The 16,805-nt window shown below is 35.8% G+C and overlaps 1 protein-coding gene across 2 annotated transcripts; it reads left to right on the forward strand.

The window, feature by feature from the left end:
- Positions 1–2,993: 2,993 nt before the first annotated feature.
- LOC111404132 (phosphatidylinositol 4-phosphate 5-kinase 9-like) lies at positions 2,994–12,867 on the forward strand. Of its 2 annotated transcripts, XM_023032881.1 has the most exons (11): positions 3,012–3,214; positions 3,317–3,352; positions 3,461–3,500; positions 4,809–6,287; positions 7,614–7,781; positions 8,413–8,578; positions 9,877–9,987; positions 10,119–10,306; positions 10,848–11,002; positions 11,261–11,423; positions 12,387–12,867. In XM_023032881.1, exons 4-11 carry the CDS (start codon positions 5,017–5,019, stop codon positions 12,661–12,663), a joined length of 2,499 nt encoding a protein of 832 aa, XP_022888649.1. In that variant the 5' UTR covers positions 3,012–3,214; positions 3,317–3,352; positions 3,461–3,500; positions 4,809–5,016; the 3' UTR covers positions 12,664–12,867. The 2 variants fall into 2 exon arrangements, with proteins under 2 accessions (XP_022888648.1, XP_022888649.1); XM_023032880.1 differs by lacking the exon at positions 3,317–3,352 and having other exon boundaries at positions 2,994–3,214.
- Positions 12,868–16,805: the final 3,938 nt, after the last annotated feature.

The raw sequence follows: 16,805 nt of genomic DNA on the forward strand, positions 1-16,805 counted from the left end.
ATAATTTATTGTGCAAAAAATAAAAAACTTGAAATTAAAATTTTAAGTGCTAAACATAGAATGGTGACATAGCATATCTATTGATTAATACATAAAGCAAACCAATCATGCTGTTCAAAAACAGGTGAGACACGTGTGATGCATAATTGGACAGTTTAAAAAATTAAAACAGAAAATACCAATTATTTGCTGTTATCAATTGGTCTCATTCTTCCTTTTTTTTTTTTACGCTTGGCTAAGTGGCTTTATTTAAAACGAACATAAACCAAGTGCCAGCTCAGCTAGTTAAATCCATATAGCATTGTGGGCCCAAATGGCCCATGGTCCAAGTGTTCCCAATTGCATAATAGGCTAGTGTAGTGCGACACAGAGGATGATGTGACCTTTTAACCATTTTTCTATCACATAAGCTGAAGCCATGTTTGTCTTCTTCTAAAATAAAATTATTTAAAATAAAAATGAACTGCTAGAAGAAATTTAACATAAGAACTGACAAATAGATACATTATCGTGGGACTTTGTTGCATAAAAATTTTCCAAAAATAAAGTGGGCCCTCCCTCTAATGGGAGTATTCTGTCAGGGGGTCGGTCATCCATTTTTTGGCATTGTAACAAGTTTGAATTATTTAATTCTTATACTCATTTTTAACCACATATTTATATAATAAAATATATTATATGTAAATTTAAATTTTTTTCTTATTTTTTAATAGCACGTTATCCAAAATAACACTATTTTAAAATATCATTTTTTTTTTTGGGGGAAAATAATGGCAATCAGGGGCCAACCCACCTTAGGCTGCCTGCATTGAGCTTTGAGCCCTGGGATATTAAGAACCATTAATTTTGCTCAAGAAGAATTTATCCACTTGAGTTTATAGATTAAATAGAAAATTTTAAATGCATATTGCATACTATAATTTAAGGGACAAATTTAAAATTTATCTCATGTCCTAAAACCTCAAAGTTCGATCTAAATTAAATTTCATCAGCACTTAACAATATTTTTGGCTCTGATGACCATCAAACATGTGGCTAGTATAAGAGTCAATTGTAATAACTATACATAGCAAAGCAAATTATCGTGAATTAGGTTTGAGAAAATTGACTTTTACTTAGGTAAGGTCCCTACCTATTCAATAATTCAAAATTTCACTTCTCTTTCCATATTATACATGTTTATCAAATATGAGTAGACATTTTAACTAGAATCGAAATTAGATGTTTTGATCCTATTTCAAGAAAAAAATTATGAACCAAAATCGGGTCAATTCTTTGTTGTTGAACCGAAATCATGAACACTTGACTTTGCAACTGAATTTATCATTTTTATAAGTTTTTTTTTTAATTTCTTTTACAATTTATTAACCTTTAGCCAATGACTCGATGGGATACAAAAGAAACGATGAGATGAAAAGAAAATTCAATAATTTTGATTATTATGTTCTTTTTGTTGGATATTGGTTAAATAAATTGAGAATTGAAAATCGATTAAAGTTCGTATCGAATTCGGCCAAATACTCAAAAGCTCGACTCAATCCGTTTAGGCAAAATTGTTTGCCACTTCGCCGCTTCGGGGCGCACAAACGGGGATCGACCTGCCCGGTCAGGTCGCGAGGGTCGAGGGGGCAGCGCCCCTCGTGGGGGGTCGGGGGCAACGCCCTCGAAAGAGAATTTTGATTTCTCTGTATGTATTGAAGGGTATATTTGGCATTTCGAAAACCAATATCGGATGAATGAGAAATTACGAAAAAGACCTCAACCATTAGTGAATAGACACCTTTTCATAAAGGTGCATTGTTTGGAAAGGGTGCATGGTTTGGCCTCAACCATTTCGTCCACACCCCTTCATGGTCTATAAATAGGACCCTTTGGGTTCTATTCCTCACAATTTGATATGCAAAAACGTCTCTCATCCTCTCTTCTATCCAAAATCAAAATCATTTCATTTATTTTGATTTTCTTTCATTTCATCTGTGGAGTACATAAGCCTACATTTGGTTCGTTGTACTTGTGTTTTGGAGTGCTACAAACACAAGTGTAGCCGTTGTATCTTGGGAGTCGATTGCCGAAATCCGTAGGCACCGTTGCGGGGCAAATTCGACTTAAGGACAAAGAGTCTAACTCTTGCCTTGACTTTGTCACCATCATTATACTTATTTCGGCGTCACTATTCACAAAATTCTTCCAACACTTTTCCAATGAATGAATTTATATCGTTTTCTATTTTTATAAACTTTAGTGCTTCCTTGTTTTGTTCTTTGGCTATGTAATCTGGTGCTTTTCCTCTCTATTTGGTCACATATTTGTCGTATATTAATAAAGTGTTGAAATATATATGGTGATATTTTATTTTTCTATTTCTGTTAAATATTAGAGAGAGAATTTGTTCAGACCTAATGTCAAAATCTAATTAAACACTTTTGAGTATATTTAGAAAGTATTGACCAATAATAACTTGAATGCCCTCTCTCTTTCTGGGAAATATCTAGTCATGATACTAGTGGTAATTATACTTTATTTAGTGTTAATTAGATTACTTTATTTCAATTTTATTATCGAGTAAATATACTTTAATATGATTTCAACGAGGTAACTATATTTTTATTTGATTTCAATTGATTAATTAACATTTTTATCCAATTTCATTGACAAAAAAAATGTGAGTCAATAAACGATAGCCAACGTACATAATCGTTTCAATAAAATAAATGACGAAATTACCTATGTAGTCCTCAATTCTTGAGAAGATGAACTGTTTTTGGAGTATATTGGCTTGTACTAACATACTATGTACACTTGCACATCACATGCTCCAATCTGAATAAAATTAGGGCTAATTGCGTAAGATAATTATTAATTAACAGGCACGTTACCGTTAAGAGATAAATGACGTCCGAAGTAATAAAATAAAAATTAAAAAATTGATTCTTTGAGTTGAAAAATTGTTACCGACGAGGCATATATAATAGCAGTTGGATTGAATAAAATAGTACTAATTGCATAAAAAAAATTAATATTTTAAAGGTGGTTTCAGTTGCAGTCACATTTTAGTTCTTGGGATTCGTTTTGCTTGGATTTCATTTCTCCTTTTCGCAGAATCGAATCCATCAAAACTCAAAAGCACGACACAAAATTACTGAAAAAGGAAAACATCTCATTCCACCTCTGTTCGTGACTCTGTATTTGTCTCCTCTTTCTTTGGATATTCAAGGTAACCTGTTTCACTCTCTACAATTATTATTATTTTTTTGGGGAAAAAAATTCATTTTGGAAGGAACGATAAGAATATGAACGTTGGGATTTTTGCTGTTAGGTTGTGTGTGTAATTTTTAACAGCTGTCGCCTGTCTGTGAGTATGAATATCTTGTATGGTGTTTTGGAGCTTGACATGGAGTCAACGTACGGAAACAAGAGTTATCTCAATTATTACATTGTTTTCTTCACTGAAATTTTGCAGGAGAGGGAGAAAGGAAACCTGGCAAGCGGACTTTAACTTTGTAAGATCATTAAATTATTGTTGTTTGATTTCATTTCATTGTCCGTTTGTTCTTTTTGTTGATGTTCGGTCTTTTGTTCTTCTTTTTGGAACTAGTGGCACTTTTTTCTTAAAATATATAATAGTTGTTGACGTTAAATTTTCTGCCTAGTCTGGCCCCTACATAGGGAGCGGGATCTAGTCCTTTTCATCTGGATAGCTTCAAAATAGACATTGTTTAGTTTGCACGGAAGCCGAAGAGAGGTGGAGCTGCCGATTCTTCAGCGGTCATGCTAGAATATTGTTAGTAATGAATTTGAAGTGGAGTTTTAGGTATACCCTTCTTGTCTTTGGCAGTTGGTTACCATTGGAGGGAATGGCCTTTGGAGTGTATAGATGGAAGAGAAGAACCATTGCCTTATATTTGAATTTCAAAGGGAATAGTTGCCTTTTAATTGGGATTTATAAAATGCAGGTTCAGCCTTCCTTAAAAAACTTGTTCCTTCTAGACATGCTTTCACGGAATCTTGTTCCTTTTTGTCTGTCGAGCTTTTCCCTGTCCATTGACAAACTACTTCCCTGTCTTTTATTCATGCTGAGTTCAAGCTGAATGTCTGTTGGAATAGATCGGATTTGCTGGATGAAGGATCTTGCTGTTAAGCTGCTTTTTGTTCTGTCTAGTATGGACCTGTTGGTCTTCTCTTGTCATTTTCTCACCTAGTGAACATTGCTCCTATGCTGATCCGAGACCTTCAACATGATTTGTCAATTTTACCATATGAGTCCTTCGCCTTGCCATGTCATTGATGGGATCCACTCGTGCATGTCGTGCTCAAGTTTAATATGAAGTGGCAGTAACATTTATACATAATTAGCTAATATGGCTCTAGATAATATTGGACCCTTTTATTCTTTCAAATGTATGTTGAAATCTACTAATAGAGGTCTTTAGGCGAGCTAAAGCTCTTTTTCTTTTGAGAACAGATAATTGTTGAAACACTAGTTGTTCTCAGTTATCGTCAAAAATGCATTCTGATTATGACATTAAGACCCTGTTGGAAAGAAATTTCAATCTAGATTTTTATCAAAGTCAAAGTCAACAATTATTTTTAACTACATTTTATGGCATCCACAACTTTTCAACTACAACTTTTATTAACTTTTATCAAAATCTGCTAAAAATCTTATTATTTTAATCTCCACTAACCAGGTGCTGTAATTGGGATTTTGATAGCTTCATTCATCCTCTCTACTTCTCCATTCCTTTTTGTTGTAAACAATTTGTATTAATTTTTAGCGAATTGTTGTTATATTTTGTTTTGACCTACAGGTACGTGAACAATCCATCTCTTGGAACACGTGGCTTTTGTTAAATTTTGTGTTTTGCGATCGAGCTTTTATGCCCAAAAGACACAACTGGTGGTGTTTATGTCTACTTCCAAAGGATTGAAAACAGGAAATCTAGATTGTTCTAGCTCATGAGGACATTCATGTGATTTCGATTTGTTCTTGCAACTGATAACTTTTTGGCATTATGCATGTCTGGCCCTGTGTCCATCGTTGATGGTGTTGAAAGGGTACTATCATTATCAGATAGAACAAGATATCTTGATACCACATTATCTAGTGACATAGGGTACTGCACTGGATTAAATGGGGAGATTAGTCATCCTTCTTCTGAAACTACTGGCTTTAGATTGGGAGAGAACTTATTACCCAATGGGGAATCTTATTCTGGATCCCTACTGGGCAATATACCTGAGGGTTTGGGGAGCTATGTATGGTCAAGTGGTTGCAAGTATGAGGGTGAGTGGAGATACGGGATGAGGAATGGATATGGAAAACTTCTATGGCCATCTGGTGCTCTTTATGAAGGTGAATTTTCAAGTGATTACATGCATGGCACTGGAACATATACTAGACCTGACAATATGACCTATAAGGGTCGGTGGAGGTTAAATGTCAAACATGGTTTGGGATATCAGATATTTCCTAATGGAGATATATTTGAAGGTTCGTGGATTCAGGGAACCCCGGAAGGACCTGGTAAGTATACATGGGCTAATGGAAATTTGTATTTGGGTAATATGAAGGGGGGAAAGATGTCAGGCAAGGGAACTCTTACTTGGACCAATGGAGACTCTTTTGAAGGAAGCTGGTTTAATGGCATGATGCATGGATTTGGAATATACATGTGGAGCAACGGTGACTGCTATGTTGGAACTTGGACATGGGGCCTGAAGGATGGAAAAGGAACGTTCTATCCAAACGGAAGCAGGCTTCCAGCTGTCCAGCAATTATACCTCAATGCTTTGAGAAAACGAGGGTTGCTTCCAGATTTGAGAAGACAGAATCAAGTTTCCCATATTCATCATGCTACCTCAGTAGATATGGAAGATGTCAAGGTTGGTGGGAACCGAGGTTCCAATCGTAATCCATCTGATAAGATCTCCAAGGGAAACTTATTAAATATTGAACAATCTCGCACACCAAACGTTTCTCTGGAAAGACGCTGGAGTCTAGAAGTATCCATTGAGAAAGTTATTGGACATGATTTTTCTAGCATATCCGAGTCTGTCTTAGAAGGTGGAGACAATGAGGATGACACAAATCCTCCAATCTTGGAAAGAGAATACATGCAAGGGGTCCTAATCAGTGAGCTTGTATTAAGCAATCGTTTTTCACCATCATCCAGAAGAGCAAAAAGGAGGCAAAAGAAACTTACAAGGGAGATAAAAAAGCCAGGAGAACAAATTATTAAAGGCCATAGGAGTTATGATTTGATGCTAAGTCTACAGCTTGGGATCAGGTACTTGGACTTTCTTGGCCAGTGCAGATTGCTTCATCCTCTCCCCAGGCGGTTCTTTCATTTCTTATTCTTCATATATTCATTCTAATTAGATCTTGCCTTTGTTCAAATATGTGGATGCTTTTGTTATTACATGCTTGTTATTTCATTAAAATGTCATCTAAATTGTCTAGTGGGTTATTTAATTTTAATTCATATCTGGAAACTGTGTAGATGTTCTCTACCAAAAAAGAGAAAAAAATTTATCTTAATACAGCTGCGAGTTCTATTTAAATTGTCTGCCCAGATATTTCTTAACATTGGGTTGTCGGTGGAAATGTATCCCCTTTACCTTCTTTCTTTATTTGAAGAGCCAATTGTTAAATTATCTGACTGCATTATTATGACAGAAGAGTCACTGTTTGTTATCCAGGATTGAAATCAAATGATCTTTCAGAAATAGAGTGGAGCATTTGCTAACAGATCCAAGTCATAACAGAAATAAGCGGACAGCTTCAAAAGGCTTATATGCTAGTTTGGTAGTTGATATTTTACCTAATACAAGTTCTACCTTTCTCTGTTGTAATCTCTGCTTGCATGTTGTGAGTTAAACTGAGAGCAAGATGTAACTATGGCAAGACAAAGAAAAGAGGCTACCAAGTGGCTTGAGCTCAAACTAAGGGGAAAATGGTTGTTAATAAAATTGAGATAATGTGACTTGTCCTCAATTTCCCAAAGCTCAGTTGTCAGTATCAATAATTCCGTGACAATCAAGATCCACAAAAAATGAGCATTATTGTCATTAACAATATACAGTTTTCTTAGTGCATTGAAGAATACCTTGTGAAGGTATGTATTTAGCTGTGAATGGACAAAATCACTCAAGAATTTCTGTTAAGAAATTTCATGACTTTTTAAGTTTTATGTGAATGTACATACGATAAAGTTACTCTTATATTGGTGAATATGATTTTGTTTAATCACGTGCTAACAGATTCCTGCATATGTGGCCCAAAATGTTTACCTTCTGAAGGTATGTATTTAGCTGTGAATGGACAAAATCACTCAAGAATTTCTGTTAAGAAATTTCATGACTTTTTAAGTTTTATGTGAATGTACATACGATAAAGTTACTCTTATATTGGTGAATATGATTTTGTTTAATCATGCATATGTGGCCCAAAATGTTTGGATATGATTAATTCCTTTGTCTGCTGTTATATGTGATTTCTTGGGATGATGCATATTTGCCAATTAAAGTTGCCAACACTTCAGTTTGGATTGTATTGACCTTTACCTTCATCTTGTATACAAATTCCAACTACTCATTTATTACAATTTTGGCAGGTATACTGTGGGGAAAATTACTCCGATACACAGGCGAGAAGTTAGGGCTACTGATTTTGGTCCTCGTGCGAGCTTTTGGATGAATTTTCCTAAAGAAGGGTCACAATTGACGCCTCCACATCAGTCGGAGGATTTCAGGTGGAAAGATTATTGCCCAATGGTCTTCAGGTTTGTTGTAACTCTCTTTTTCGTCCAGTAGTAAACTCCTCCTCAGTTACGTTTCAGCGATGTGATTTCCTTGCTTATATGTTGTTGTAAGAAAATTGTATGCTTAAGAAGTGTTCTATTTTTATTTTTTAATCGTACTTGTGTTTTCTCTTTCCTTTTGATTGCATTTTTATCTACAAGCTGTCTGAAAACAATCTTGAAGTAGCTTCATTTGTAATATTGTCATTTTCTTCATACCCGCAAAATCTATCACCTGGTCTCTCATTGAGTACATTCTTTAGACATGATTGTCTTAGATGTACCTTTCCCATTCTTATTTACAGTAAGTCAGTAACTGTTGTACTTGGTGAATTCTGCACAATCTAAAACAATATTGGAGCAGTATCACGGTTTCAGTGTCTCTTTGCATTGGTAAAGTAGAAAATAAGTACATTTTTTACTCAATATTATGTCATTTGATCACTTTTTGGCCTCTTTTTCTCCTGTATTATCGCTTTCCCTTTTAGTTCCTGGCATCTTAGAAGTACGACTATTGACATATAATTGTATTAATTTTTCATAGTAAATTTTGATATGCATTCTTTCTGAAGCTCGAAAGGTGCTCTTTTTCCCTCTCTCTCTCTCCTTGCAGGAATCTGAGAGAGATGTTTAAGATTGATGCTGCTGATTACATGATGTCCATATGTGGAAATGATGCTCTCAGGGAACTTTCTTCTCCTGGGAAAAGTGGCAGTGTCTTTTTCCTGTCTCAAGATGATCGTTTCATGATCAAGACACTGCGAAAATCTGAAGTTAAGGTTTGATATTTAGATCTGGACCTTTCACTCTCTCCTTTGGTTTCATTGCTTTTTAATTCTTGTCTGGAATTTTTTAAATGCTGACTTCTTTTTTTGGTGGTTGCATTGTTGGGGGTGGGGGGTTATCCAGGGTATATTTTTTGATGCACGAGGGATTTGTTAAAACAATTTTCACACAGTTGGATGTGTCATTCACTTGATTTTTAATTCAGAAATGCTATGTAAGTCTCCTTTACCATGCACTTTATTATTATTATTTTTTATTTTTTAAACTTTGCTCGATATTCAACAGTAAACTCAAATAGAATCAACCAAGTTAGATGGATGCAAAACTTTGAACTCCTCTATGGGGTTTGAGTTAAGCTCAAGCTAAGGCCTTACTGTAGAACTGTTGCACATGAATATATCAAGAGCACGAAGAACTAACTGAATTGTCATTAATTTTTTGAAAAGCTGTGCCCTAAAAGGAACCGTTAACAATGAAATCGTTAACAGATATATTTCCAAAAAGGATGAGTATAAACAGAATAACAACTTCGGAGAATTAAAATGTGGAAAACTATTATTAAGACCTCCAATAGGTTGGTAAATAAAGAGCTCATCTGGCCCCCAAGGGCAAGGCACAGTGTTATAGCAGGAGGATTATCTATGGAGCATCGTAGGTTTAAATCTCCGCGGCAGCTAGAAGACGACATTTATGTTGGAAGACAGATGTTTTGTGGAGACAAAATTATGGTGTACTTTGTCATCCCTCCGGGGGTCTTGTCCGCATGTCGTAAAGGGGGGTTTATAGGAAGGAAATCGCATTTCGAATATTCGGCCCAAATGTATATAAGTTGTGACCGTATTCAAATTTACCTGGGTGCCGAATTGGAGGGAGAAGGCCGCCACTCCTCAGGATTAGTCAGGTGAAGCTCAAACACCTGAGTCATAAGATAAAATAAAATAAAGAGCTTATCTGTGACTATCCAAGTAAAATGGTTTTCTCTACTTAAAATGGGGAAGAGAAGATCCATGTTAGTATTCTAATGTCCATCTCTTTCCGGAAGTTGCATGCAACTACAATTATAACAACTTCCCTTTGTAAGCTTTCAATTGTTTCACTTTGTTACGTTGAGTTGCCTAACATTGAGTTCAGATAGCAGGTACTGCTCTTTCTCTATGATGTTTATAATTGTACTGGTGCCATTTCAGTTGCACCTATTATACAATCTAGTTAAGTAATGTTGTCTTTATTTTTATCAGTTTCCTATACTAATGTTCGTTAAATCGATAATGATCAGTGATCTCATGTGTAGGTTCTGCTTCGGATGCTTCCAGACTATCATCGCCATGTACGCACATATGAGAACACACTCATAACTAAATTTTTTGGTCTTCACAGGATTAAACCTTCTAGTGGTCAAAAGGTAATACATGCTGCGTCTCCTGGAGAAATTGTCTCGGGAAAATATATCTTTGCATTTAGTATTTTGATCAACAATACTTTTGCTTTCTCAAACAATAGTCTAACATTTATACACCTCTTCCTGCTTTGCAGTTTCGTTTTGTGGTAATGGGAAATGTGTTCTGCACAGAGTTAAGGATTCATCGAAGGTTCGATTTGAAAGGTTCTTCATTAGGACGTTCTGCAGCTAAGGTTGAAATCGACGAAAACACCATTCTTAAGGACCTAGATTTAAATTACTGCTTTTATTTGGAACCTTCTTGGCAAGATGCCCTCTTACGGTAAGTGGGCATTGTGTTCAATTACCTTTTGTACACACTAACAATATGCAGAGTCTGTCCACACTAACAATGCAGGGAGTCATCAACTCATCATTTGTTAAAGTTTATCGACATCTTGGATTGTAATTTACCTCATTGAAACAAGTTATAGACTTGTAGTAATGACTTTGCAATGGGATTCAAAGTCTTAGCTGGCAGAAAATCAATGTAGCTCCAATGAGAAAATAACATGCTGGTCTCAGTTGCATTCACGTAGTAACATAAATAACGCAAATTCTACAATGAAGTGTAACCATATTATGTAATTTAATATCAACAAGTCCAACTAAAGTAGCTAACTCAATTGCAATGGACAAGGGGATGATTTTCTTATCTGGACATTTTTTTGGAAGCCTAGTGGAGATTTGAAATCAATGTTCTGAGTATTTAAAATCAATGTTCTGAGTACTTGGATGTTAGTGTCATGAACACCTTGCGTCAAGTTTTCATGTAGTTTTTTTAATTATGTACTTACGATGTTCACTAGTTCTATTGTATGCAGGCAGATTGAAATAGACAGCAAATTCTTGGAAGCACAGCACATAATGGATTACAGTCTCTTGCTAGGTGTTCATTACCGAGCACCCCAACACCTCCGCTCTCGTATGTCTTACAGTCAGCATATGTCAGCGGATGCACTGGGAATAGTGACAGAAGGTAGGGTTCACATCCCATATAATAGAGACAAACGGATAGTTGGATAAATGCGAGGAAGCCATGCGACCATATTCTTCTTTGAAATCTCAAAAGCTCCTTCTTATGAAAATAATAAAGAAGCAAAAGTCCTAGGCCTCGTCCATTTAACCAATAACATTAACAATACAGTCCCTACATAATTCATAGCTGAGTCATGTATTTTCAAAATTGTGTTTATTATCGGCTTCTTACTTTCAATTGCTGATTGTACCACCTCAGAGTCTATCGAAGATGATATATCTCCACAAGGCCTTGTTTTGGTCCCTCGAGGTGATGATGATAATAGTGTTGTTGCGGGGCCCCATATTAGAGGTAGCCGGTTGCGAGCATCATCTGCAACTGGGGATGGGGAAGTGGATCTTCTCCTTCCTGGGACAGCAAGGTATTTCCATGAAACTTTGCAATAAAAATTCTTATTGTTGATTGAAGTTCTTTCAAAAACCAGTGCATTGTTGTCATTGATATGAAATCCCATCGACAAAACATCTGGTGTATCCTCAGGTCATCTTTTCACTTAAGCTAAATTAGGCAACAAAGCTTTGGAGTTCAGAAGTTCATAATCGGATTAAGCCAAGAAGACTTAAAAGCATCTGTCGAACAGCTGAAAGTATAAATGGGATTTTTGTGCATTTAGATGATCTCAGTTAAACACTTGGTTTTGAAAAAAAAGCTATGAACGCCTTGAGAAGATTGGCGAATGAATTTAAGAAGATTCAAAACAGTTCTATCTAAATTCAAGTTTATTACATTTTGGTTCCTTGGTTCTTAACAGACTCCAAATCTTCTTAAAAGCATCAGTCTATGTAGCACGGACACTCTAACTAGGGTAGCGTGTCCGTGTCAGACACGTGTCGATACCGACACTTTTCGAACCCTCTACAATAATTATTTTCATTTCTTACTATAACTATTATATATTTTTAACTTAAAGTTATTAACAAATAATAAATAAATACTCATATTTAAAAGATTTCAAAAAATAAAAAAATAAAAAAATCAATAATAAGTATAAAACTATATTTAAACTATATAAATGAAGAATTTTAAAGAATTTAATGAACCTGTCGAATACCTGTCGTGTCGGTACTTTTTTGAAAAAATCACGAGTCGACGTATCCGACACGTATAGTGTCGGACACACATATCCGTGTCGGTGCATCATAGACATCGAACAGCTGAAAGCATAAATGGGATTTTTGTGCATTTAGATGATCTCAGTTAAACACTTGGTTTCGAAAGAAAAGCTATAACGCCTTGAGAAGATTGGTGAATGAATTTAAGAAGATTCGAAACAATTCTATCTAAAATCAAGTTTCTTACATTTTGGTTTCTTGGTTCTTAACAGACTCCAAATCCAGCTAGGAGTGAATATGCCAGCGAGAGCAGAACATATACCCGGAAAAGATGACACACATATATTTCACCAGGTGTACGACGTTGTCCTCTATTTGGGTATCATCGACATATTGCAAGAGTACAACATAAGTAAGAAGATTGAACATGCATATAAATCTATCCAATTTGATTCAGTGTCCATCTCTGTAGTAGACCCTACATTTTATTATCAGCGCTTCCTAGAATTCATTCGAAAGGTTTTTCCACCAAATTCCGTGGCAAGGTAGAAGACTTGATTGATCGTTCCTCCTGGCTTCTACTGCCCCCATCAACTGCACCCTGAAGGTCAACATTTCAACTGCCTTTTTGTTTTTTGTTTGAATTTCCATATTTGGTTAACGAAGTGGTGGGAAATTGTGCTTGTGTGTATTGTTGTTAACAAAACTGATTTACTCCTTCTTTAATTCATGTCGCAACTTTCCTCGTCTTCATCGGTTAATGAAGCTTTTATTTGTTTTTGTTTCGTTAGAAACTTAGGATGCGTTTTCTTTATTGTTTTCGGACCGTTTTCTATTTTCGATTTTTCAAAACGATGAAAAAGTGTTCTCTTTCCTATTTTCGAAAACGTGTTTTTGAAAAAAAAAAATTGTACTGAAAACACTAAACGACCAAAATGTGGTTTTGGCTGTTTTCTGTACAAAACAATGAAAACGTATTCTCTTTCCCATTTTCGAAAACGCGTTTTGGAAAACAAAAAAAAAAAAAAAATTTGTACTGAAAACACAAAACGACCAAAATGTCGTTTTGGCTGTTTTCTGTACAAAACTCGAAAAAAAAATACAAAACACGAAAAACACATTTTGAAACACAATCAAATCTCGTCACTTTCTTTCAACCATTTTCTGCCTTCTCTCTCTCCTGGACGCCGGCTGTGGATGATCGACGCCGACTATGGGACCGCACACTTCAACCGACGACGAAGGAGATGCGTTGGTGCCGACGCTAGCTTGGGTACGCGACGCTACTGTAAAAGTAGTGTGACGACCCATTCATCACGACACTGCTGTGGTTTGGGCCCGTCTCTATCAGTGGTCGAAGAGAGAGAGGCTGCAGTTCACCGCGATGGGGATCTGATGATATCTTCAAAATGGAGCAAAGGCTTTCCATTTCCCACTTAAAATATAAGCTCGATGGCGAAGTTAGAATTTTTAGGTGGTGGTTTTTGGTGGTTTTTTTTTTTTTTTTTTGGTGGATTTGAGAGGGTGTTGATGGTGGCGGCGATGTGAATGTAATAATCTGTTTGTGGTGGCAGTAGTTGATGGTGTTGATTTTTGCAGTGGGGAGTGGTTCAGGGTGGTGGCAGTGGTGTTGATGGTTGATGGTTGCGATAGTGGTGTTGATTTTGGTTGATGGTAATGGCGGTGGCTGTCTTTGTCGTGGGTGGTTGACGGTGGTGGTGGGTATTGTTGATTTTGGCAGTGGTGAGTGACTCAAGGTGGCGGTAGTGGTTGATGGTGGTTGGCGGCAGTGGTGTTGATTTTGGTCGATGGTAATGGTGGTGGACCTGGTGATTTTCCAAAATTTTAAAGAATTTCATAGTGTACATGTTTTTCATTTTTTTGTTTGCAGAAACGTTTTTCAAAATGTGAAAAAACAATTTCAAAATACACACTCAAAACACAAAGCTCAAAATGAATTCAAAATTCAAAACTAAAACACGAAAAGAACACACCCTTAGTTTTTCACACCCCTTTGCATGTTGAACTCGGCTTTTATAGAACTCCCATTCTGAAATGGATGTATGTAGCTAAACTAAAGCTCAATTTTTTAATAAGCATAAATCGACCGAATATTTGCATATATGGAGAAATTTTTGCACAATGAAAACATCATGATGTTATCTGTCAATTTAAAAAAAAAAAAAAATGAAATAAGCAAAAACTTTTTGCATCAGGTGGCTACATGTCCAAATTTTCATGCACATTTTGTTTAATGAATTGCTATTTTTCCACTTCTCGTGTAAAACGGACAACAAAATTAATAAACATAGTCAACTTCAAACACGTGTGATTGATCAAGTATTTGAAGGAACAGTAAGAGTATATTTTGGCACAAATCAACTGTGGACTGTTAATACAAAATACACAATTTCATCAATTTATTTTCTACAAAATTGTCCACAAGAATAATCTCATCCAACTTCCAGTTATGATAAGAAAAAGAAAAAAAAATAAAATAAAAATGGTAACGAGATATCTGCAAATCTCCTTGTATGCATCATGGTATATTGCACAAGAGACTCGTTAACCCATGTTGAGAGGTGCAGTGGAGGGGTGTACCCCATGGCCATGCATTTGTCGCCCTGGAAAACTCTGAGGAGGCTGCATAGGAGGCCTTCCCATTTGCACGCCAAATGTAAAGTTTGCAATCGAACCACCGCCAACTGGGGGAGGTGGTGGAGCAGATAAATTAAGGAGGCATAGGCAGAGGCCCATTAGCCATAGGAGGCGGTGGGGGCAAAGGCCTGGGAACATTTCCAGAAGGTGCTCCAGGAGAGAGTCCTTGTGAAGTAGGTGGTGGGGGCAGATCTTGGGGTGGAGGCGGCTTTGGAGGGGCACCAGGAGCTGCATTCCCATTGTCTGCAGGAGAAGATTGAGGTTTATTTGACTCTGGTTGCTTTGTCTTGCAGTATAACTGATTATTTAATTCTTGATATGTTCGAAATTAGTTCGATAAGGAATGAGTTGAAAGCAATATGCCTTGTAATAATATCTCTCAAATTTTGTGTTTTCACAATGAAAAGAATAAGTCATATTTATATGGAGCCCACAAAACCCTAATTAAAACCTGAATCAAGCCTAAGAGATATAAAAAAGGTACCATAAAAAGAGTTTTAACAAAAATAGAAGTCTAGACAAAATTTTTAACAAAAAAAAGGTGTCAAGTTTACACTATGCGGCCGCATAGGTTCCCTATTTGCAGTTGCATAGACAATCCAGTAGTCCTCAACTTGGTTTCAGTATGAAGGCATTCGACCACATGTCTGGTTAGACTATGCAGTCGAATGGGTCTTCAATTCAGCTCCCTCATCGTCGTTGCTTGAACCAAATTGATCTATCTCGCTCTTTTTTCCATGTCCAATATGAAATTTGTTTCAATGTTTGGTCCACCGTAGCTTGAACAAGTAATTCCATGGCCTCGTTAACCTTCTTTACGTGTAACCTAGTCATTGGTTATTCCTCTACAATCAACAAGTTCTTGTCCTTGCTAGCTCTCGTACCGTGATTTTCATTGTGATGGTGGTGCATTAATTAATAAATTAAAACACAAAATGTGTTAAGCAGAGTGACTGTTGGTGGTAATAAGCGGTAACATTGATGGCAGCGACTGTTGGTGGTGCATTTGTAGTGGTGGTGTTGGTATGTGAGTCAATAAGTTATGATATAAAAAATTTACACATTGTAATTTTGTGTGTGTTGAAGTATAACCGTTGGAGGTGATGGCGCGGCGATGATGGTGAGATTGTGTTATAACAATTTTAAGTTATAATTACACACTGAATTACATACACGTAACAAAAAATTATAGAAATATAAGATTATAAAAAATTAAATACATGTACATTGCAATAAAAAATTAGTAAATTTGAAGCACGCTTGATTTTTCAAATACTTTTCCATTAATATGATTTTGAAAATTGGACATCCAAATGTTCCATAGTTGTGTAATTAATTAATACAAGAATCAAACGAGATGTGGATTGAATCCAACAATATGTTATAATAATGACAATTTAACAAAATTGATAATAGCATGTTTGAAAAGTGTTTATAAATGATTTATAATATATATAGATAAAAATGAGCATTGAATAAATAGATAGGGGTCATGATATATATATATATATATATATATATATATTGTTCCAGTAAAATTTTCCAACATTTCATAAATATGCAGTTATAGTCTCTCTACACGAAAACAGTCCACTTTTCCATTAGTTGACCAAAAAATGGAAAAATTGATCAATTTTGACCAAATTAAAATGGCAAAATGATATTTTACTTATTTCTCATATTAAATAAGTTATTTAATTAAATTAGAAAATAAAAAAAATAAGTATAAATAATATATAAACCTCAACCCCCAATCCCCACCCCACGGACCTTACCCTATCCTACCCTTGAATCAAAACCTCTCTTTTGCTTCTTATTCTTCTTCTCTGATGAGACATGACCAGCTACCATCACTACCACCACCACAACCCCCACTAACAGTCTCGGCACCCTTCATAGAAAAAAAATCAAGAAATGCCCACAGCAAACTAATTTATTTTGGTGCTTCAAGAAATGCCCACAGCAAACTTTTCAATTACACATTTCATCAATTTCTATCATCACTACTCAAATGGAAGCAATTTATATCTTTC

Source organism: Olea europaea, chromosome 11, assembly GCF_002742605.1.
Source record: "Olea europaea var. sylvestris chromosome 11, O_europaea_v1, whole genome shotgun sequence".
Classification (NCBI taxonomy): Eukaryota; Viridiplantae; Streptophyta; class Magnoliopsida; order Lamiales; family Oleaceae; genus Olea; species Olea europaea.